The sequence below is a fragment of the Lipotes vexillifer genome, unplaced genomic scaffold (genome assembly GCF_000442215.2).
Source record: "Lipotes vexillifer unplaced genomic scaffold, Lipotes_vexillifer_v1.1 scaffold168, whole genome shotgun sequence".
Lineage (NCBI taxonomy): Eukaryota > Metazoa > Chordata > Mammalia > Artiodactyla > Lipotidae > Lipotes > Lipotes vexillifer.
Window position 1 is genome coordinate 2,266,722 of NW_006773947.1, and position 24,642 is coordinate 2,291,363.

Here is a 24,642-nt window from a genome sequence, read left to right on the forward strand (position 1 = left end):
CCTTGTCAAACATTGTGTCCAAGGGATTATCTCTGTCTCTGGCTTCTCACCAATCTGTCCAGGTGCCCCAGTAAGGAGTCTCCTTGATTTCATCCTGTCTTCTTGATCTTCACTCACTGGACCAAACAATTGCTCTAACTTGCCCACCTTGTCACCTGTGTGCCAGGCTGATTCCTGAGTGGTGATTTCCAGCCCTGTTGCCTTGGGCTCGTCCATTCCAGGTCCATCCGGGGAGTCTGTCCTGCCCCTGGAGCATCCCCACTGTTGGGGCTCCTTCTGGAGAACAGTGTCACGGCACCTGGAGAGGGTGCCTTCTACTTACTTCCAGTGGTCTCTCTCCAACCTCTTGAAGCATCTCAGGGGCAGGCCCATGGGGTCCTTGCCGTCACCCACAGAACACAGGGTAAGACACATTTTATAAAATGCTACATGGACCTCAAGCTGGAGATCTGTTCATCATGATGTCCCAAGGTCATGACTGTACAGCTCTCCAGCTCTGGTAGAAGGGGCTCATGCTCCAGCACCCACCGCGGCTCTGACCCTCCGCTATCGCAACTCTCCACCTGGGCATGGACCCGAGAAGCTGAGATACAGGCCTCATCCAGGCAGTGACCTTAGTCAACACTGGATGAAGCCATCCCTATAAGCCAGCTCTGCACTTGGGACCTACTATCGGTTAACTGTACTTTTATCCAATTTAAATCTTTCTGGCCATGTGCATCCACAAAAATGTTAGATGAGGCAGTTAGGTAAACAACTGTCAAAACTACCTTTCAGTGAGAGACTGGCACTGTTCTTCTTGGTATTGAAAACCATCTACGGGACTTCCCTGGTGGCACAGTGGTTAAGAGTCCACCTGCCAATGCAGGGGACACAGGTTCGAGCCCTGCTCCAGGAAGATCCCACATGCCGCGGAGCAGCTAAGCCCGTGAGCCACAACTACTGAGCCTGCGAGCCACGACTACTGAAGCCCCCATGCCTAGGGCCCTTGCGCCGCAACAAGAGAAGCCGCCCCAGTGAGAAGCCCGTGCACTGCAATGAAGAGTAGCCGCCCACTCACCGCAACTAGAGAAAGCCTGCACGCAGCAACGAAGACCCAACGCAGACAAAAATAAATAAATAAAAATTAAAAAGAAAGACATCACAGAGATTTGTAAAAAAAAAGTAAAACAATGCCACTCTTCCCACTAGATTAAAAAAAAATCTACAGTTCCTCTGTTTTAGACAACTTTATACATGAGTAGTATCTTTTTTCAGACAGAAAATTTATTTCCTATGTGTGTATGGAGGAATAAAACCTCTCAGATTTTAATGCATACAAATGTCCACAGAATCTTGTTGAGATGCAGATTCTGCATTTGTAACAAGGCCCCAGGGGATGCCAACTCTGCTGGTCCCCAGACCACACTTTGAGTAGCAAGATGGTAGTGGGAGACGGTACACGGGTAAGTGCCATCCTCGCCAGGTGTGTCTTCAGGGTTCAGCCAGCTCAGTGTTTGAAGACTTTCTGGAATATCTCTTTAGAAGTCTGCATGGCCCTTTGTGCAATGGGGGCTGTCAGAGCGAGCACTCCCTGCCTTGACAGTGAGAGGGCCATGCCCTTGAATTATTATTTTCTGCTTTTATAGCTTTTTGCCTTGTTCTGCCTTGCACTTGCACTCCTGGAAGACGCTTTCAAGTTGGTGCTGACAATATGTGACTCCAAATATATAGCCTTGATGTTTCCTCCCTTGTCCGTTCCTCAACACTCTACCTGGCCCTGCTGGGATCTGGCCAGCAATGTCCTTAACCAAACGGTCCCGACAGCTCCTAGGAGATGAACTCAGGCTGTCCCTGGGGCAGGGGAGCCCTGGGACGCTCCGCCCCACACAGAGAAAACAATTAACAGGTAACAAAACTACCTGGCTCACATTTGCTTTGTTCCAGCCTACCCCTCCTCTGCACAGGCAGATTGCAACGGAGGCAAGAAGGCCAGCCGTTCTGCACTGAACTGGAAACGTCTAAGAGAGTTCAGCGGTAGGGCGACCAACAGACCTATGTGCTGCTGCGGGAACGGAGGGGCCCGTGGTACGCAGTGGTTTGTGCGGAGTACGGGGACACCCAGAATGGGTGTGCTGGGTGGGCCACCAAAAGAATAGAGGAAGTTTTGGTCAGGAGAAAAAAACCAAGGAAAACAAACAGCTTTGCCTTTGGTGTGGATTTCCTGCTTTAATGCAGGTTTGATTGGGGGGAAAGAAGGGAAAGGAGAGACCTCTACTGTCACTGGTCTGAGGCCTCAAGGCCTTTGGGGGATGGGGACTGATCCTGTCCGGGCAGGGCGCACAGCGGGCCCACTGCTTGGGGACAGGGCAGCTGCCACCAGGCCGGCTGCTCCTTGCTTTCCATCTCTAACCTGACCTCACAGTCAGGGCACCAGAGGAGAGACACCCCCGGTCCACCAGGCCAGTCTGGGGAAACCAAGTCAGGTGGGGCGGCTCCTGCCATCCCGAGGAGCGTGGGCTTCCCCAGACCCTTGGCCTCGAGAACTGCAGAGGCTTCAGGCAGCCCAAGAGGGAGCAGGGCTTGCAAGGGGTCCAAACCTGCCGCTGTGGTGGACGGTGGAAGGGCAGAGCCTTGGGGTCTTCTAGAACAGTCTGCTGAGCGGCCGCCTTCTCTCCACACAGGCACAGGCTTGCCTCCACGACTCCTTGCCAAAGCCCTAGGCTGGGAAGTGACTGGCAGTCACCACATCCCAGGAGGCGCCGGTAGTGACCTTGGTGCCCTGGCCTCTGCCTCATTCCCCTTTTCCTTCGGAAAGCTCATGTGATGGACAAGGAAAAGGAGCGCTCTGGACAAAATCTTTCATTCTCAGCCTCCTTCCCAACTGAATTAAAACCCATAAACTCTCCACTTAACAAACCCACAGGTCAAAATAGATGTTTAAATTGTCTTAACAAAAATGGACCCACGACTTCTCAAGCCCACCTCATAAATGCCCCAAACCAAACTGCCCCAAACCCAAGAAACTGAGCCTGGTTTTAAGACACAGGCAGGACGCAGGGTGTTGCCCTCCGCACATCTGGGCCGGTGGCCCATGTCACCTATTGGATATCCCCTGAGCTTGGCAGGAGACTCAAGGCAGATGGGTGGCGGGGAGCTACAAGTTCTAGATGCCAGTGGCCTCGCATCTCTGAGAGGCTTTCCACCCACCAGGCCCTCACCGGGGAGCTGAGTGGGCTGGGAACCAGGGGGCTCATCAGGGAGAAGCAGGTGACAGACACCAGCCGAGGAAGGTCGAGGGCGGGTTATATTCAGGTGATGGAGACATTCTGAACACTTCCTGTTTCTTTCCCAATTTGCCTCATAAACAGGTGTCCCAGAAATAGTAATTAATCTATCAAGCCCAAGAGATCACGTTCATCATACCCCTCAACAAAATCATCTCACAACTGAATCCCGCTAAGGAAATTTGTTAGCAAAATATTTATGACTAAACTCTGTTACTCTGGGTCCTGTTTGCTCTCTCCCTGACCACTGCTTGAATTCCTCCAACCTGTGACTATCAGATTCTTTCAAGCTCTGCTGACTAAAGCCCGGTACCCCGGCGCCCCTTCTCTGGGGTGACTGCAAAGCTCCGAATCTGTGTGTGAAATCGAGGTGGGGATGGTGGCAGATGAACTGTAATGCAAGGCGAGGGTGACTGGTGAGACTTAAAGCGTCTACACATACACATACATGGATATAGAAACAATAAAATATTTTAATTCTCTCTTTACAGGGCCACAGGCTTCCTTCCGTCCGTTGAACCACAATGGGCACCTCTCTCCTGCAGCTATGAGGGGACAGAGTGATGATGTGCCTCCATACAGGTTGTCCCAGTGAATCGGTACAAGTAGCAACGAAAACTCTGCACTAACAGCCCTGGGGACATGGTGATGCTAAGAGCTGTTGCCTCTTCGATTGACTCATCCTCAGCTCAAGATGCAATTTGTCCCAGCTGTCAAAAGCCTCAAAACACCAATCATGCGTCTTGCCCCTATTTTGGATTTTATAAAACACTTTATATAGATAGGTAGATAGATAGATAGCACAATAAATGTGCCTGTGATGCACTCTAACATAGAGCACAGGAATACACACCGCGGATCCCAACCCCACCATCTGCACAGTGGGGAAAGTGTGAAGGTTCGTGTACACGCAGGACGTGATGGCGGAAAGGTATAGAACGTCACATGCCACACCTTTCCACGCAGCCCATCCGAGTGAGAGCTTGTCTTCTTTGTCCCATTGGTGGTAGGAGCAGTAACAGAAACAATGTCATTTTCTAAGGGCAGAAGATATCCACCTGGTACGGACAGAGTGACTGTTATCCAGAGATTATGTAGAAATAATTGCCGAGGGTCAGCCTGGCTCCTGACCCCAGGCTGAGGTCTGTTCTGCAGAGGGTGGGGCTGGCTTTGCGGGTGGAGGGCTGATGTGACATCTCTCAAACACACTCTCACACTCAGCCACATGCTCCAGAGGAAAGTGCACTTCCAACAGCGGATACAAAAATAGATTGGCACGCTCTTTTGACACACTGAGGGTACCTTTTGGAAGCTTTCTTCCAACTTCCGCAAATTCTCTTCCCCAATCTGCTCTAGAACTTTGCACTCCGAGTTGGAACAGGGCTGGAGAGAAGGCCCTGGACCACGCCTGCCAGGTCTGCGTGTGGTCGCGAGGAAGTCTGGGTGAGGCCAGCTAGGAAATCTGGTGAGTGGAGAGCTGGGAGAGCCATCTTCTGCTCAGGTCTCCCCTTCCTGGCTGAGCAGTAAAGGGTTCACAGCCCATCTCGGCTGGCCAGATGGAAGACTCCCTGAAAAGTTTCTGCTGCTGCTTCTGCACAAAAACATGTCGAGTGGAGAAAAATTTGCTGCGTTGAGTTCTATTTTTGCATTTCCAGTAGTACGCACTGCCCCAGTGAGCTCAGGGGAAGTGGTCCCGGCCCTCCTAGGAGGCCTGTGCTAGGAGCTCTGGACCAGGCGTCTGTAGTGGGGCATGACTTCGTGCTCCGGCAGATGAAGTGCAAATTCCAAGGCCACCAACACCGGGAACTCAAAGGCAATCAGTTCTCGTCTATTCAGCCGGAACTTCTCTTCCAGCTTCTGCAACAGAAATAAAGGAAACCAAAAGGCTTTTAGCTTTGAAATAAAAATCCTAGGCCTTCTCCACGTGTAACCTCTGTATCCATCAGCCAGAGAGTGTTTACAGAGAAACCCGTCATGGGCAAGACTGTGGAGGAAGGAACGGAGGCATCAGCCGTGTTTCCTGCTCTCAGTCCTGATGGAAAAGGACTCCTACCTCCCTGAGGACCCACAGTGTGCCGGGGGCCTGAGATGCAGCCCGTGACTTCATTACATCTCTTGATAATCTTACATGGTCAGTGTTAACATTTATCTCCATTTTACAGATGGGTAAACAGGATCAAGAGGTTAAGAATTTGTCTAAGGTGACATGGGCAGCGAATTGAAATGCTGAGATTCAGACTCAGCTGAGACTCAAACTGTACCTGTTACAACTAGGTTATTCAAGCTTAGAGGTAAGACTAAAACCATAGCAAATCATCTATAACAACAATATCCACATGGGAGGTTTAGGATTGGGGGAGCTGGTTATGTGTAGTTTGGTCCTTGCATTTTACGCTCGAGGACCAAGTCCTGGCGAGGCTGCCTCACTTTCACAGCATTACATGGCCTGTGTGGATCTGACTGGGCCGAGCCCACGCCCAGGGGCTCCCCTCCTGCACTGCCTCTTGGTCCAGCTGCTGCTGGAGTAGGAATGGAGAACAATCAGGGTGAGGGTGGGTAGGGAAGGCCTCATTTTTGCTAGAGTACATTCTGCTTTGGCTTAAACTTAGCTTTTGGCTTAATTAAAAAAAAAAAAAAATCTCAACACCAGAGTAGTCGGCGACTACTTTCAGATTATAACTGGGTCGGGATCTTGCGTTCAGTTAATTGCTACTGCAAATGGCCTGTCAGATCGTTACCCTTATATTCTGCATTGGTACTATCAGCATTGCTGGATGATATATTTCTCAACTATGAAATGTGTGTAACAGCACACTTGTAAAGATTCATTAGTTCAGCTATTATCTATGTAAATCTATTGATTCTCAGCTCAGATTTGGTATCCCAACTATGGTCCTAAAAGTGTTCACTACACAAATTAGATGATTCTGTACCATTTCTTCCATGGATGGATAAATGGATAAACAAAATGTGGTGTATACATGCAGTGGAACATTATTCAGCCTTAAAAAGGTAGGAAATTCTGATGAATATCCTGATCTGTTGGCTTTATTGTATCTCAAATTTTCTATGAATACACTGATTGTTTTTTTTTTTTTTGTCTGCGCCGCGCAGCTTGTGGGATCTTAGTTCCCCGACCAGGGATTGAGCCCAGGCCCTTGGCAGTGAAAGCGTGGAGTCCTAACCACTGGACTGCCAGGGAATTCCCAGAATACACTGAATTTTAAAAACAGGCATTCTTGTACCTGTCTAAGAAGATCAGTGTTTCCTTGCTTTAAAGGGGCTCTACTTTAATTTTTATTTTTTAAATTTATTTATTTATTTATTTATTTATTTGGCTACACTGGGTCTTTAGTTGCGGCATGCGTGATCTGGTTCCCTGACCAGGGATTGAACTTGGGCCCCCTGCATTGGGAGCATAGAGTCTTAACCGCTGGACAACCAGGGAACCCCAAGGGGCTCTATTTTAAAAGGAAGGAGATACCACTCAGCCAAGCCCACGCCCTTCCCCAAAAGAGTAAGCAGCCGAGGCCACAGGAAGCCAAGGTGTGTCTGACGGATGTTCTGCAGGTCACACCACCCGCAAGACCCCTGGCTATTACAGTGGCTTCTGTGGCTTGGAGAAAAAGCTCACCCCCATGGTGCCTAAAAGTGTATTTTATGGCCAGACCCAATACTGGGGATCTTCAGTCTCATCAAAGTGGCCTATCCCTCTGTTCTAAGACAGCCCAAGATGTGGGGTCTGACATCTGCTGTAGAAGGGCCAACCTCACAGCCCTGGTCCCTTAGCTGGTACTAAGGCTCAGAAATCTCCCGGGCTGGGTCACCAACCAGGCTCTTCTGAGACAAACGCTGGCCTGGAGTGCATGCCCCGCCCCCCCCCCAACCAGCCAATCAGAATTCAGCCCACTTACGTCAATTAAATGCTTGACTTCATGTTTTTTGAGGTCGCTTCCAATTTTGGCTGCTAAGAGCACGCACGCGCCGGCACAAAGCTTCCGGTTGTGTTTGTTTAGCTTTCCCTTGAGGGCGAGCTTCTCAAAGTAGACAAATGCCATGGCCACCGTGGGCTCCTCGAGGCCACAGTCCTCCTGGGCAAGCTTCCGCATCTCTCGCTTCAGGCTAGAAAAAGACGGGAGGGAGGGAAGAGTCTTATCAGAACTTGGAGTTTCGGGTGACCCCAAAGAAAAAGACTGCCCTGTCTTGAAAGCATTTTCTCTTTCATTTCCAGAAGGGCGACGTGGAATGGGATTAAATCCCTATGAGTGAGAAAGTTACGTTATATGTGGCCAACAGACTTAAGTTGCTGGGACTTCGAACCCTTCTCTGTTGGTCAAGCTGTCTGTACAGATGGGACCACGTCCAGATGGGACCATGTTGAGCCCAAGTGGATAGCTGAGGGTCCGGAAACTAGGAGTAGAGCCACCCACAGTGACAGAGGGAAACTAAGGTCATTCCAGAGAGACAGTTACTCGGATAAATGAGGTACTTGGCATCAGCTCTGCCGAAGATCGCTTATGGCCACTAACTATGGCCGAAGAGGGGTTAGACTAAGAGTGCAGCAACCAGCCTACTTAGGAAAGCGGCCCAACCAACAGACAAAATATGAATACTTAATTTTTCTCACCTCTTTGGCTAGGAACGTGCCAGAATCAAATCAGGATTGGGATACATAAATGTATGAATGCTGGCACATGTTCCAACACTATGTTTGTGTATAGCCCTAGCCAACATTACTACACACACACACACACGCCCTGAAATCTTGCTGTCCTGGCACACAGACACAACACAAGTCAGCTTCTCTCCAGCCCAGCAGGGCCAGTCCTCTCGATTACTGGGGCCGGAAGATGTGGGTCACCACAAGGTCGATCCAATCAGCTGCAGGGGAAATTTGGGCCTGATTTTGCTTTGGCCGTTTTGCTGACTGCTTACATATAGGGCTTGGCTGTCACCTCTGGGCAGACGGTTGTGGGTAGAGTTATCTCAAACCCTCTGATACCAATTCTGTTCTGTTTTGCCTGCATTTGAGAATGCAGGGAACTGAATGTTTCCTATTCTCAGTTTTCCATAACATAAATTTTACTGAACTGTAAGCCACAGATAGTATGAAATGATTCTTTCATAAGGAACCACACTCCAGATCCTTGTCAGCTTGTGTCAAGGGCTCCACCTCAGTCCTGCCTGCCTTGGCTCACTCACATCTGGGCACCGGTCAGCCCGCACCAGACGAGCCTCTTTTAGCTGAATGTGACCATGTTTCACTTCCCCAGAACAACAGAAGGCTCACCGTAAAAAGCACGAGCTCAGCGCGTGCTGGGAGAGGGGCCTGGGGGAAAGTTCAGGTGGGCGTTCATCCCCACGTACCTCCTTATTTTGCTGAGTGTTAACTTAATGTGAGGAAACTTCTCCTTGAAGGTCTCATTCATGTCCTTCTTGAGATCCGAGGGCTTCACGTAGTCGATCACTGTGGTCTGAAACAGATGGGGTGACACGGCTCACTCCTTAAAATGCTGGTCATGGGTATAATCATGTGCAAGTTAGAGCCAACTTCTAACACCCTGCACCACCAGCAACAGGGAACTCAGATGAGGGCCACCTCAAGGGCTCTGCTGGAGGCAGGAGCCTGACGGGCAGGGCCTCTGCAGGTGGATGGAAGCCAAACCCCGTCCATCAGCAGGGCAACACTTAGAAATTGTCAGGAGTCTGTGCCTCTTAGTGCCCGTGTTTCAGCCTTTTGTTCACAGAGTGTGATATCTGGACCCTCGCAGATCTGGGTACAATCCTCACGACCATCATAAGTCACCTGGCTGTGAGAGGTGTATTTATTTAATGACCCCCAACTTCAGATTCCACATCTGTAAAACGCAAACAGCAATGGCGCCTACCTCATACGGCTATTTGGAGAACTACGTCACAAGTGCTCTGTGCGGTTCTTGGTATACAGCAAGTGCTCAATAAATGTTGGCTAGTTTTTTTATTTTTTTAATTGTGGGAAAATACCCATGACATAAAATTGACAATTTTTACCTTTTTTAAAAAAAATCCACTAATTAATTAATTTTTGGTTGTGTTGGGTCTTTGTTGCTGCGCGCAGGCTTTCTCTAGTTGTGGCGAACCGGGACTACTCTTCGTTGTGTTGCGTGGGCTTCTCATCGGTGGCTTCTCTTATTGCAGAGCGCAGGCTGTAAGCGTGTGGGCTTCAGTAGTCGTGGCTCGCGGGCTCTAGAGCACAGGCTCAGGAGTTGTGGCGCACGGGCTTAGTTGCTCTGCGGCATGTGGGATCTTCCTGGACCAGGGCTCTACCCCGTGTCCCCTGCATCGGCAGGCAGATTCTTAACCACTGCGCCACCAGGGAAGTCCATTTTTACCGTTTTTAAGTGTGCAGTTCAGTGGCATTAAGTACATTCACCATATTGTACAACCATTACCACCATCCACCTCTAGAACTGTTGTCATCTTGCAAATCTGAAACTCTGTCCCAATTAAACGCTAACTCCCCGTTCTCTCCCCCCAGCTCCTCCTGGAAACCACCATTCTACTTTCTGTCTCTCTGAATTTGACTATTCCTCATAGAAGTGGAATCACACAGTATTTGTCCTTCTGTGTCTGGCTTATTTCACCGCACATAATGTCCTCAAGGTTTATCCATGTTGTAGCACGTTTTAGAATTCCCTCCCTTTCTAAGGCTGGATAATATTCCATTGTAGGTATATAATGTTGGCTATTATCAACAGTCCCATGAACCCTGAGTTCCTCCTCCTCCACTTGCCCTTCCCAATTCCAACCATCCTGAAAGACCGGCTCCTTCGAGCTCTCTCTGCATGCCCTGATCCCCCTTGCTTCTCTGTGCCTTACACTATTAACTCTGAATTAAACTCAGTCTGGTGGGGAGGGATAAATCGGGAGACTGGGATTGACATATACACACTACTATATATATATAAAATAGATAACTAATAAAGACCTGCTGTATAGCACAGGGAACTCTACTCAATACTCTGTAATGGCCTATACGGGAAAATTAAAAAAAGAGTGGATATATGTATATACATAACTGATTCTCTTTGCTGTACACCTGACACTAATACAACGTTGTAAATCAACTATACTCCAAATTAAAAAAAAAAAAAACAACTCACTCTGGCTGGATGTCACCCCACCTCCTCAGGAACATACTTCCCAAGGGCTGCAACAACGTGGGATGCCTCTTCTGGCTGGTTATGGGCGGTAACCTTTGTCAGGCAAAGCCAGAGGAAGAGGAAACCACACACTGTGATGAGAAGGCCGGTTCCCGTGGACAGCTACCACCAGCCTCTTCTCAGGTGAGTGCCTGGCCTTTTCCAGAAGACACATCCAAGGTCTCCTCAGCAGCTCTAACAAAAGTTGGTGGCTTTCTGTGAACACCCCCATTCAGAAGACGTTTGGTTGGACACGGTTTCAGAACAGGCACATGGAATGTCTCTGGTGTCACTTTTATAACCAAGAGCAGGCAAACAGCCTGCACGTCCAAATTCACACTGATCTCGGTGGCACCTTCTTTGCTTCTCTGGCTAAGAAAGGCAAACCACAGTCCTATTAATGCACACGATTCCACCAAGCTTGTTCAGAGCTTTTCCACTTCTGGGTGGAGGTGGACTCGGTGGGTGCAATGCCACGACTTCCGCCTCGGAGCTGCGGTCTTTCCAGCCCAATCAGGAAGGCTGTCCCTCAGCTGACCCAGGACACACCCATCTGGTAGCTGCCACGTGTCCCGGCGACGTGCCGGTGAAGAGCCGGGAGGTAGCAACCAGCCATGGAGCACACGTGGACACGTGCACGCACACACGCATGGGCAGTGCTGCTTTGCTGGGCGATGGGAGCGGGGTGCACACATTTTATGGAAGCCACTTACTACCAAGGTCCAGGAGAGTGGACGCCTTCCCTGTGGCGGCCCTCCAAGACGTGCCTGTCATCTCAAACAAACGTCTCCTCTGGGATGAACAGGATGTAAGATTTTTCATTTAGGAAACAGGCAGCAGAACGGGGTACCCCATCTAACACACTTACCTCAAGCTGGGCCCATCAGCCAATCAGCCAAGTTTTCTATCTCCTAAATAGCCAGTACCCCTCCCCCTTTCTCCCACCCCTCCCCACACCCTGGCCTCCCAGAGACAGCCCCTTCTGCTCCTCCTCTGCAGACGACCGTCGCGAGGCTTGCAATGATGTGAGCAGGTTCAAGCGAAGAGTTGCCAGCTTTTGCTGGGGGCCAAAGCTGGGTGAGCCCCCAGCAAGGATATTCCAGGGGCTGGAGGAGGTGGGGTTGTGCGGGAGGTGTCTGGATCCCTCCCTGTGGCAACCACAGCGACCCTGCTGTTTTCTGTCTTAAATGTAGATACACGCAACGCTTCTCTTGAAAGAAGGCTCCCACTGTCAGAAGAGTGCCTTCCAGCCACCTCACCTTACAGAGGAGGAAACAGAGGGTCAGAGAGGTGATGGGACTTGCCCCACTGAGGTAGGGCACACTGCTTTCCTGCTCTTAATCAGACTGAAAGAGCACGAGTTAGTAGCAGCAGGGAGTAGCTCCAAGAGGCTGGGCAGGTGGAAAGGGTTGGGGACGGTGGTTGGCGGTTCCATCTCCAGCAAGTCAGGCCTAACTTGCAAAAAGTGGCTTAACCTCCCTGAGCTGAGCCTCACCTTCCTCTTCTCGGCACAAGGTAAGAATACCTGATGGGCTGCTTCAGAGGTTTATCTCAAAGATCAAACAGAGAACACCATGTACCTAAAGGACACTGAAGAATTTTATCAAGAGGACAACAGGGAGACAGCAGCAAACAAGTTCCGCTTCAGTCCCACTGAGCCAGTGTCTGAGGGGGGCGCCCTGCTCTCTGCACCGTGATCTTGCCCAGGTGATTTTTATGTGAATCAGATCCTCCTTGCCTAGGCTGCAATGCCACTTCTGCAGGATCATCTTCCGTAAACCCCAGTGATTCACCTTCACTATACACTACGGCTTGGATATCCAACCCCCTTCTGGGATGCCTTGCTGTACTCCCCGACTCCTTTGCAGCTAGGATTCCAAATACAATTCCAGTTCTTCCTATCCCATGCGCTGGTGTCCGAAAGCAGAGCTGAAGCAGAGGCTGGGCTTCTGTTGTTTCTGCTACCAAGAAGAGTCACCGCAGGAGCCCTAGAGTCCCAGTTTCCATTTTGCGGGTGTAGACCACAGTAGGGCAGCATGGGTCTGGATCCAGCAGCAGTGGCAGCTTTCTGACCATGGAGGTGGCAATACTGTCACATCCAGAGCTGGCAGCCAGTGCAGATTCCCCTAGTGACCTGGTTCTGCAGTATGGTTTGGGGATCATTCCAGAAACCCCAACTTAGGCTGTTTCGTCAGCCTCCCCAGTGACTCTATAAGCTGTTTGGTACCCTGGAAGAAACTGCCTTTCTTCTTAAACTAGCTCGAGTGGATGCTGTGCTTCATAACTGAACCATAACTGATGCATACACTGTTTTCACTGATGGCATTTACTGCTACTGTAACAGGACCTAACTGGGGGGATGTGGGATATGGCAGAGCTCTGCTTCCCCTAAAGGCACCGATGTCATCAGTTCACCACAGCACTGGGGTCCTCCCATGCCACTTCCTGACCAGTCCTAGCTTTAGAAGGGCCCCGTGAGCACCAACAACCCAGCTCAGCCTGCAGCCCTGGAGGTGGGGCAAGGAGGGCTCCGGCCACCCCCAAGCCCAGACCTTGCAAGAGAGACTCTTATTTTTACAAGTAGCCTCATCCTAGCTCTTGGGATATGGAGCTGGGACCTACTTTTCCTGGCAGCAGGATGAGTGGATAGCTATATTTGTTTCCATGCTGGACCCTGGAGAGGGGTGTAGAAGGAAGGCCAGTGAGCTGATGCTATGAGACCCTTGGCTCAGCACCTGGCCCCCAGCGAGGGCTGCACGTGGCCAAGCCCTCAAGTTCATGTTCTAAGTGGCAGAATTCCTCTGAACCCCAGCTCTGCCACTGGAGGTACAGAGGTGGCACTCTGTGATGCTTTCTGTGCAGGGTTTCCAGCCACAGGGCCATGTCCTGGTGACTGCTCCCCGCACCGGGCAGAAGACTGGCTGGCAGTCTGATCCTCCATTTACTGATCTATTTGGCCATCACCTGGCTACTCTCTTTCCTCAACTAGATATAGTACATTTTGGGAGTGAGAGGGTCTCTGCAAACTTCCATCCTTCTGTCAAGGCCCCCCATTTCCTGACCTCCAAGTGGCCAGCAGCCCTGTCCTCCAGGGCGGTGTGGCAGAGGGAGGGTGGCTCCGCTGGGGAAGGTACAGGACGGACACAAGCCAGCTGGGCCCGCATTCCTAGGGGTTTGCAGCGTCAGGAAATCCATGGGCATCCGGGGAAAGAGGCTGTGCATGCTGACTGCTGAAGGCTTGCTATGCCTGGACCTGAGGCAGGTGCCCAATAATAGTCATTCTTGTTCACTTGCTTACATATATTTTGGGGGGTGAGGTAGGTTGGCTTCTGGGGCAAAGAAATGCTGCAAGATTCAAGACGGCAGGAGGATGGTGGTAAATGTCGGATGTCAGTCTGAGTGCCTTAGAACACAAAAGTGGTTGTATCGGTGTCCAGTGGCTGCTGTTAACAAAGTACCATAGACTTCATGTCTTAAACAACAGAAATGTGTTGTCTCACAGTCTGTAGGCTGGAAATCCACGATCAAGGAATAAGCAGGACCACGGTCTCTCTGAAACTCTCCCTTGTTTCTTCCCAGCCTCTGGTAGTCCCAGGTGGTCCTTGGCTTGCATATGCATCATTCCAATCCCTGCCTCCACACGGTGTTCTCTCCGTGTCTGTGTTCACATGGCCATCTTCTCTCTGTGTCTCTGTCTTCTTAGAAGGACACCAGTCCTATTGGGCTAGGGCCCACCTTGCTCCAATACGACCTCATCTTAACTAATTTACCTCTGCAAACACCCTATTGCCAAATAAGGTCACACCCTCAGATACTGGGGTTAGGACTTAAGCCAATCTTCTCGGGGGACACAACTCCGCCCACAGCAGTGGTGTCGCTTGTGATGCAGCTGCTGTGCAGCCTCCCTGTGCTCTGATCTCAGCCCTCCATCCCAGGCTGGATGCAGCATCGCCCCTGCCTGTGAGGCCCCGTTCGGCCCCAGGCAGCAGGTTCTGGCCTCGACCTTGGTCTGAGGGAGCACGTCTCTTCTGCCCCCACCTCCTCCACCTCCAGATGGCTCTGGCTCACTCTTGCTCTCATCGCTGCTTCTCTGAGCTGCAGCTCAGTGGGGAGGATCCAGACTCTGGAGCCAGATGCCTGGGTTTAAACCCCAGCTCGGCCACTCAGCATCTGGGCACTAGTGCAGGCGGCCTAAACTCTCTGTGGCTCCATTTCTTCATCCGGCTTCTCCGTCATGTGCTTTATGATGATGGCTGCAGGGCACCAGACGTACGGGCTGCTTGTGCTCAGCTGCTCGGGGCACGTGATCAGGGTGGCTGAATGGGTGGCCCCCAAAGCGGCAATCTGCTCCCAGGCCCTTGCTCAGACAGGGCCTTGCACGCACGCTGCACCTGGAGCCTGCTGCTTCAGATCGGCCAGGCGCCAAGTATGGGAAGAATAGCCCTGAGCCCAGGATGACCCTTCAGGTAGATTCCAGAGGGATGACAGTCCTCACTGTCGTCAGCTCTGGTTTCCTCTAGGAAACACTTTCTGGAACATAGCAGCCACGACTCCTCTGCATGGTCCTATCTGTCTTGAGGGAGCCTTATGACATCCTTTAGAGGCTGGACCTCCCTCCCTCCCCAACCCCGAGAGACAGTCGTCCTCTTTCCAGGGATGGGGGGTGAGCCGAGGCGGCAGTACTGGGAGGCTGAGCTGCAGGCGCGGGTTACAGTGGGCCCCCAGCCACCCATTCGTTCTGGCTCGAGAGAGAATGAATGGAACGGGAGGCCCATGCTTTGTTCCAGGTCCCCTATCAGTCTAACTGCACGGTTTACAAAGACTCACAACGGCTGGGTTTTGCCAGTGCGCGTGCGTTCCTACGATTCAAAGTGATAATAAATGGGCTGTGGTCCCCTACTGGTCTGGTACAGACCGGGTGACCACTGTGCTCAGTGCCACTAAATTCTAGGCCACGGGATTTGCCAAGTGCGGGGGTCCTTGCTGCCCCAGCAGCGGCCAACAGCTGGGCCCAGCTGCGTGAGGGATGGGCAGCTCCATCCCTGGCGCCTGTGATTCGCAGGGTGGGGTGGAGCGAGAGATCACTTAAATGCACTTTCTCGCAGCTGCCTGGCTGCGGGGAAGCTGTGTGTGAGCAGCTGCAGAAAGAAGGAAGGTCAGCTGGGAGGAGGAGACCATTGGAACGAAACGCAGAAGGTCCAGGAGATGCAATTCAGAAAGGAGCCCTGCCCGGCCTGTCCCTCCAGAGAGGCAGGCAGAGTTAGGAAAGGCCCAGCATGGGGGCTGATGCCACACATCCCTTCTGAGATAACAGGAAACGACGGTAAGACCACAACCTAGTTCTCCAGCTGGAAGAGTCTACTGCGCCGCCGAGACACCCTTTGCTTTTTACCAAAACAAATAAAGGCTTGGACTCATCATGAGAGAAGGCAGGGAGCCTCCACAGAGCTGACCTTGGGCCCCATTCTGGCCCAGGGCACCACCAGGATGCCCTAAAGGGAAGGCCTCCCAGGGTGGGGTTGGGGTGCAACAGGAGAGGGTGGGAGGCAGCAGGCGTGCGCTGGGGGTGCGTGCACCCTAGTAACAGTGCTGGAGAACGAGGGGCTCAGAGCTGACAGGTTGATGGTCTGATTCCCACAGAAACAACATAAAAGGTGCTTCCACTCGGGGCCTGGTAAGGCTCTCCTTCCTTTCATCCCCACCGCCAGGGCTCACATCTCCCTAGGGACTCTTAGAACAGCTCTGAACTGATGTGAGCTTGCTGTCGACTCTGCTGCCACTCCCCTCTGGGGGGCAGGAACATTCCAGAGGAGCCAGGTTCCAGCGGCAAGCCTGCCTGAAACCCAGGAGGCAGCAGGGAGCTCAGGGCAGGTGTGCGGCCTCTCTGAGCCTCGCTTTCCTGGCCTGTGAAACGGAGGATACAAGGCAGTGATGTCTGCAGCTCTTTCCGGTGCCAACAGCCAGCCTCCACTGCACTTGCCTGACATCCACGGGGCTCCGAGCCCAGCTGGGCACCGGAAAGCACACGTGACCTGCTCGCTGAGGAAAGCAGAGCCGCGGCCCTCGATGAAATCTATCTCACCACACACAGCTGGGCGTTTCGGCTGTTCTCTGTTTATTCCTCTTTCCTGAGAGGACTGTAAATCGCAAGGAAACTACGGGAATGAGTGCACAGACCACTCGGCCTGGGGCTGCATTTCTTGCTATTTCTACCCATCGGATTCCAAACACAGGATCCTGGGTCTAACCTGTGCCCCTTCCCTTAGGCGAGCATCTCTTCAGGTTCTCTCACTGAAATGAGATGGCTTGCAAGTCGAGGAGAGGCACACAGGGAAAGCTGCATTTGCGTCAGGATTACACCACCATGTGGACTGGCCAGGTGTGCAAAGCACGTTCACGGTTTCAGACATGTGTCGAGTGTTTACCTGGTACTACAGAAACTTCTGGAGTAGTGTTTCCACCCACCTGAGATAACAGTGGGTGGACGTGGCCCCGAGGTCACACACACCCAGATAGTATTTAGATGCACTTTTAAATGCATGCTTCTTAAAGGGTGGTCTCAGAGCACGAGTTGATGAACTGTGTGTGCAGTGTCATGTTAAAAACCACAAAGTGATAATCAAAAATCGGAGACAAATACAGAGAAAGGGAGCAGATGCTACCTCTTGGTTGAAATGTAAAGCAAAGTTTCGTTTCATATTATTTTTACAAGAAAAAAAAGATTAAAAAAACCCCCACAATACTGATGCATGCTACCACATGGATAAACCTTGAAACCATTATGCTAAATGAAAGAGGCCAGACGCAAAAGACCATATAGTGTATGATTCCATCTTCATGAAATGTCCACAATAGGCAAGTCTACAGAGGCAGAAAGTACACTGGTGGTTGCCTAGGGCTTACAGGATGGGTGGGTGCTTAAGGGTACGGGGGCCTCTTTTTGAGGATGACGAAAATGTCCTGAAATTGACTGTGGTAATGGTTGCACAATTTTGTGAATATACTAAAAACCATTGAATTGTACACTTTAAAAGAGGTGAATTGTATGATATGTGAATTTCATCTAATAAAACTGATACCAAAAAAAACCCCAAATCCCAAAACCCAAACCCAAAACAGAAAACAAAACCCACCACGATGCAATAAGCCATTTTATTTTCACACTTACATCAAAAGCTGGCAGGCCTCAAAGCCCCACTGCTCAGCGTTTGTGCAGGCGCCTGGCAGGGAAGTTCCAGGGCCCCTTCGAATCTCCAGAGAGGCCCAGCAATGGTGTTTCTGTAACGCTGAACTACTTTTCTTAAAGAGGGTCTCCCGAATTGAATAAGCTTCAGGCATCTGGAAACCTGGGGGCCTGGAAAGAGCCTTGCGAGGGAGGGGCCCCTGGGCTCAAGCTGCTTTAGCGTCTCAATAAATCCACCTGCAGACAGGTAAGTAAGTGCCCACGTCATCCAGACAGCTTTCAGTGAAAAAGAGATATGGAGGGAAAGCAGAATCCAATCTCACGGAAGCCTGGATTAATCTTCCTTTACTGTCTTCTATTCCCTCCTGCTCAGCATCTCATACTGTCCTGAAAAATTAAGTTCTAAGATATGTTCCCACAACCCTGGGGAGATGCTGAAACAGAAGGAGGGGCTTTTCTATGAGTCCTTAGATTGTAATATTAAGTAAATAAAAGAATAGGCACTGTATCACGGAGATCAATCCAAGAGACATCCTCTCGAGATTGAGATACCTATAGATATCACAAAGGTCGTGAGTCGGCTTTCTTTCTGTTGTCAATACAGTTCGAGAGGGCTTCCTTCCTGAGAAAGGAAAAGGATCCAGAAATCCCTTCACAGAACGTTAATTTTGTTGGCATTATCTCAGTCAGTTCTCTTATTTTCTCCTCTTAATTGCTCTCCACACCCATAAGGGGGGAAAAACCACTACCGACTTCAGCTGCCAGGTTCTAATGATAAATAACCGCTCTCTAGTGAAACTTTAATTATAGGCCAGGAGGCACAGGGCAGGAAGCACCGGTTCTAGTGCGAGGCCTCTGGCCCCCCTCACTGCATCGAGAAACCATATGAAGCTCAGGCCCTACAAGAACCTGCATGTAGCCAGGAGGCTCGACATACTTTCATGTTTCGTGGTCACCTTCTAGAAACCGTAAGGCCAAAACCACAGGGGCAGCTGCAATTTGATTTCCACATCGGCACCAGGATTTTTTTTTTTAGTTCAAACCTCTCCTTTGCCCTTTCACGATGGCTAATACTGGGAGTGACTTGCTTGGATCAAAGTTAAAAAATACAACTGTAACTACAAATGCAAGGTCAGTTTCAAAGGGTTCCACTTAAACTCTGTAAATAACAGCCTTCTTTCTGAGCCTCGGGGGAATGTTCAGCTCTGGAACCCTCCCACTTTAAGGCACATCCCAGCAGTGGCAATGACTGGCCTTTTTATCCTCTACCGAGAACAAACGTGAACGAAAATATACCTTCAACTACATCCTGGCTGGTAAACATCACCTCCACTGACTCAGAAAGCCCGCTCCTAGATATTTATCCAAGAGAAATGAAAATGTATATCCACAAAAAGACTTGTATGTGAATGTTCATAGCAGCAATATTCATAATATCCCTAGGTTGGAAACAACGCAAATGTCCATCAATAGGAGAACGGGTAAATAAATGATGGTATAGCCATACAATGGAATCCTACTCAGCAATTAAAAAACAAAAAACAAAAAACTACTGACACATGCAACATGAGTGAATCTTACAGATATTAAGTTGTGTGAATGAAGATGGATTAAAAAAAACACAGTACACAATTCCGTTCATATGAGGTTCCAGTACAGGCAAAACCAATCTTTGGTGACAAAAGTCAGAACAGCAGTTGCCTTTGCTGGGACGGGGTATGAAGCAGAATACGATGGAAAGGAGGGAGCTTTCTAAGGGGACAGAAGTGTCCTACGTTTTGGTCAGAATGGAGGATACAAAATTCATGGAACTATACACTTAAAATTGTTACGTTTGATTAGCTATAAGTTATACCTTAATATGAAAAGAGAAAAAAATGGCAGGACTTGCCTGGTGGTCCAGTGGTTAAGACTTCGCCTTCCAATGCAGGGGGTGCGGGTTCAATCCCTGGTCGGGGAGCTAAGATCTCACATGCCTCCCGGCCATAAAACCAAAATATAAAGCAGAAGCAATATTGTAACAAATTCAATAAAGACTTAAAAAAAAAATTGGTCCACATCAAAAAAATCTTTAAAAAAAAGAAGGCTGCTGCAGGATTTGATGGGGTAGAAGGACTATAGCTCATCACTGTAAAGGTTGCTGGATTCTGTAGAGGCCACACCAACACCTCAGACCCTGAAATTCCACAGGTATAGGATACCCCAAAACCCAGGACAACAGCCCCTCATTCTCAGATCTGGGCCTCTGCTTGGCTGGCCGAACTTAAACTGCCCTGGGGGCCTCGCGGGGACAGGCATATGGCAGCAGGACCGCAGAGGCCTTGGAGGTTGATATTTAGGGAGGTGTGTGGCGCTGCTCAGACAGTCAGCCTGTGAGGGACTTGCTGGTTCCCTTCCCCAGCTTCCACAGCAGGGGGCCGGGGAGGGGGAGGAAGGAGCGGGGCTGCACAGGCTTCTCACAGGGCTGAGTCCGCCTGCAGGGGGAGCCCTGCCAACCATGAGGGATCACCCCGCAGCAGGAACGCTCCAAGCTGTGTCACTGTGTCAGCTCTTCCTACCCACCTACAGGCCTAGATGTGCCCCAGACCCTCAAAGAGGGCCTTTAACAACCTGGATTAGATAACCCTGTAGCTCCCTCTGTCCACCTTAGTAGCCGGCGCCTATTGACAAGTGCAGCTCCCTGAGCATGGGGTCAAGTTAGCACAGAAAATTTGTCAGGATCATCATTCTACTGACTTCCGTGTGTGTGTGTGTGTGTGTGTGTGTGTGTGTGTGTGTGTGTGAAGGGCAGTGACTGTTACTGTTAAAAATATCCATTTTACACAAGGTCAACCTCTTGCACACTTCAGGCTCTTGCACATGGGGCCATCCCCCAAGGCCTGGCAGGCCTCTCTCCCCTCAGCGTTCACTTTTGCATGTCTTCAGGGGAGCCTTCCTTGAGGCCCACCTCCAACCCCTAACCCTCCTTGTCATTCTTCACCACTTTTCTAAGATGATTCCTTCCTTACCCTCCTCACTACAGTGACTTGTGTACTGTTCGCTGTCTGACTTCTCCACTCACTCTAAGGTCGAGGAGAATGGGGTCGGTGGCTGGTTTGTCCTCCACTGCATAAGAAAGCACCTGGCCTGGCACATAGCAGGGCCTCAGTCAATACTGGTTAGATGGACAAATTCTATACCTATTACCCAACACACAAAATAAAGCAAAGCAAACCAAAGCCAAACCCCCTACTCTTGCCCTTGCAAGTTCAGTGCCAAAATGCATGTGAAACAGCCCCAGAAGCCACGTCTCCTTCTAGAGAGGAAGTCTCCTGGAAGCCAGTCTGAGGCAGTTTGTAACCATGACATGCACGTCAGTGCTGAAAAGTGGACGGCCCACGTTTTATCAAAGTACCAATATCTGTGGCCAGAGCAGAAGATGTAGGTCTTATGAAGCTGACCAGGCAAATGCAGTTCATGAGCAATTTCATTCTCTAAAAAATGGACGGTTACAGGAAGCACAGGCTACAGATTCAATGTAGTGAACTGAAAAATGACCCACTTGGGACCATAAAACGAGGAGGGCAGGACACACACACTGACCTGGCAGGTCATCTAGCACACTGTCTGGCGGAGCGGGGGAATGATCCGTCTGCACAGGTGTGCACATGTAGACTACAGCCCAGAACCTCGAAGCTCACAATTAAATCATTTAAAGAAAAAAGAAAAAAATCAGAGCCACACCAGCCTATAAAACACTGGGCCTCGGGCTTCCCTGGTGGCGCAGTGCTTGAGAGTCCGCCTGCCGTTGCAGGAGACGCGGGTTCGTGCCCCGTTTCGGGAAGATCCCCCATGCCGCGGAGCGGCTGGGCCCGTGAGCCATGGCCGCTGAGCCTGCGCGTCCGGAGCCTGTGCTCCGCAAATGGGAGAGGCCACAACAGTGAGAGGCCCGCATAACGCAAGAAAAAAAAAAAAAAAAACAAAAAAAAAAACACTGGGCCTATAAAAGGAGAGGTCAATGTTATCACCAGACGTAACATGACTCCGGAAGAGCTCCCCTCCAAACCCCAACGCCAATCAAAAACAGTGCGCCTTCTTATTCTCTTGGTTACCTAGAAATCTGTTAGACTGTTGGCCCAGAGAATCATCTTCACGTTTTACCCTGAGGGGGGTTCTGCCACTGGCTGCTGAGGGACGTGGATTCAGAGGCACAGTAGGAAGAGTATTAAGCCCAGGGTTCTAGCCTCAGGCCCTCACTTCCTGTCTGTCAACTCTGACAGCCTCACTCAGACTCCCTGAGCCACAGTTTCCTGCCCAAATTACTTAATAAAGTGAACTTTAATAAACAAAGCGGTGAACAACATGCTTACTGTTACACAAGTCACGAAATTTCAGTTGCTCCCTCCATGACATCAGGGTAAGGATTCTGGTCATTTATCGGACACTTATTATGTGCCAGCTGATACGGATAAGCCCTCGTTTTTAGAAAGAAGTAAATAATCTAACAGGTCATAGGTAGAAAAAAAAATAACTCTATATGGCTCTGGTTTTGCTTTCTGTGTTAGGAACTGGAGAATAAGGATAGGAGAGAGAGGAGACAGGGCAATTTTAAACAAAATGCCTTTGGCAATTCATTCCGACTCAATGTGGCATTTTATTTTATTTTATGTTTTAAAATATTTATTTACTTATTTATTATTATTAATTTTTAATGATATTTAATTTATTTATTTAATTTATTTATTTTTGGCTGCGTTGGGTCTCCGTTGCTGCGCGCGGGCTTTCTCTAGTTGCGGCGAGCGGGTCTACTCTTCGTTGCGGTGCACGGGCTTCTCACTGCAGTGGCTTCTCTTGTTGCGGAGCATGGACTCTAGGCACGTGGGCTTCAGTAGTTGTGGCTCACGGGCTCTAGAATGCAGGCTCAGTAGTTGTGGCGCACGGGCTTAGTTGCTCCACTGCATGTGGGATCTTCCCGGACCAGGGCTCGAACCCATGTCCCCTGCATTGCCAGGCAGACTCTTAACCACTGCGCCACCAGGGAAGCCCCTAAAATATTTATTTATTTTAATTTTGGCCGCGTCGGGTCTTAGTTGTGGCATGCAGGATCTTTCGTTCCGGCGCGCAGGCTTCTCTCTAATTGTGGTGCACGGGCTCCAGAGCGCGTGGGCTCTGTAGTTGCGGTACACGGGCTCATTAGTTGCTGGAGCGTGGGCTCAGGTGCCCCGCGGCATGTGGGATCTTCGTTCCCAGACCAGGGATCAAACCTGCGTCCCCTGCATTGGAAGGCGGATTCTGAACCACTGGACCACCAGGGAAGTCCATCAGTGTGGCATTTTAGAATGATCTCTGAGCTATCTGCCAAATTACAAGAGGATATATATTGAAAGTGAACAGTGAGGGCCTGAGTTCTACCTCGTGTTTCTCTGACATCAGCTACTTGCCAGATGCTCAGTGGGAAGAGAAGCTGGGGAGTTGGGGTGGGGGGGTCTCACTGCTGAGAATGCTAAGCTTAGAGTTAGTGCACGGGGTGGGGTCCCACTCTGGTCTTTGCAGACACAGGAGCCTAGAACAGAAAAAGGACCCCCTGCTCACTCCTGGGGCCAGGGCTTCTGACATCAGCCGGCCGGGGAGGAGCAAGGGAACCAGAGTAGGACGTTTTCAGCTGCGCTCGGCCCTCCGGGCCTGGCAGGGGGACGGTGGGGACATCCTGGGTCATTGCTCTCTACCTGATGGTGTGCGTGGCAGGCCTGGCGCAGTGGGTTTCTCTAAAAGCCCGGCTCCGACAACCCCATAGCAGCCCAGGCTCTGCCCACAACCAACTCAGGACAAGTCTGCCCAGTGAAAGTACACAGGACCCTGTCAGACCCCACTGGTGTCTGGAGAAACAGCGGCCAGCGTGGTGGGAAACGGTGGTCTGCCAAAAGCAGAAACCAAATTACACAAAGAGAAAAAGAGGAAGAGCCTGTGAAATAAAAACAGCAAGGAAAGGTTTTGCATTTAACACCCACATTGTCCTACTTTCACTTTCCCAGGAGATGATTCTGTCATCCAGAACCCAGTGCCAAATGTTTGCTCAGAGTGTGTGCAGAGGCCTACGGTCACCGAGGAACTCCAAACAGCTGAACTTGAACTCAGCGCTGCTGGCGATGGGCATGATTGGTGATGCCCTACCTAGTGGGGTCCATGGACACATATCCCCTCAGAGGTGAAGCTGCACCCTGAGCTGGCAGCTTTCACAGCTGCCGGCAATCCAGCCTTCTCAAGCCCTCTGAAGTGCTGAAGTGCTTCCAGGTGGCCGGAAGAACCCTGGATGTGATGCTGGTCCTTCCGTGAGTGACCCACACGCGGCGGGGTTGGGGGAGGTCCTCGAGAAGAACCAGGCAGAGAAGTGTTTGAACAAGCCCCCAACCCCAGGAAGAGCCACTGGCCATTAGGATGAGCACGGCACCTCCAAGTTCTCCGAGGAGGCCGAGGGGGTCAGCTCCCCTGCCACCCCGCCACCGCCACTCACCATGTACGAAGGAAAGATCAGAACTCGTTTGTGCTTGCCGCAAGGCCACTGGGGGTCGTCCAGGAGATTCGGGTCATAGTCCATAAACTCTCCCAGGTCGCTACCTGAGGATCACACGCAAAATGATAACTAGGGCCCGGGACGTCCTGAAGCAGAAGTAGCCGGGTGAACGCCTGGTACAAAGTGACACTGAAGAAAGGGTGGCTTCAGGTCACTGAGCTCAGAGTCGCACTGCTCGCTCTGACCGTCAGTAGGCGTCTCTGCACGCCAGTGAAGTGTATGCCCCGGCAGAGGGGTTCACCAAACACTTCACACTCTCTGCCATCTTTTCCATTTAAAACAATTATGTATTAACCTCCCTGACCCGGGAGAGCACAGAACCTCACGAGCATGAAAGATGCCGTGAACACTCACAGATTATAAAACGTGGCACGGAAAAGGCTCATTTTCTAAACCTGCAGATCGAGTGAGCCTCCAGTTATTGCACGTGAGAAGCACGTTTGGTGTGAATGGTTCCAGGCA

At 50.6% G+C, this 24,642-nt stretch overlaps 1 protein-coding gene across 1 annotated transcript in view; it reads right to left on the reverse strand.

Moving 5' to 3' along the window:
- Nucleotides 1–4,798: 4,798 nt before the first annotated feature.
- CABLES1 (Cdk5 and Abl enzyme substrate 1) overlaps nt 4,799–24,642 on the reverse strand; it is a 108,231-nt gene continuing 88,387 nt past the window's right edge. The window contains exons 9-12 of the mRNA XM_007448622.1: nt 24,121–24,224; nt 8,634–8,740; nt 7,181–7,388; nt 4,799–5,123 (exon numbers count right to left, since the gene is read on the reverse strand). Of these exons, the coding sequence (XP_007448684.1) occupies nt 4,983–5,123; nt 7,181–7,388; nt 8,634–8,740; nt 24,121–24,224 (560 nt within the window). The 3' untranslated portion in view covers nt 4,799–4,982. The remainder of the gene's footprint in view (nt 5,124–7,180; nt 7,389–8,633; nt 8,741–24,120; nt 24,225–24,642) is intronic.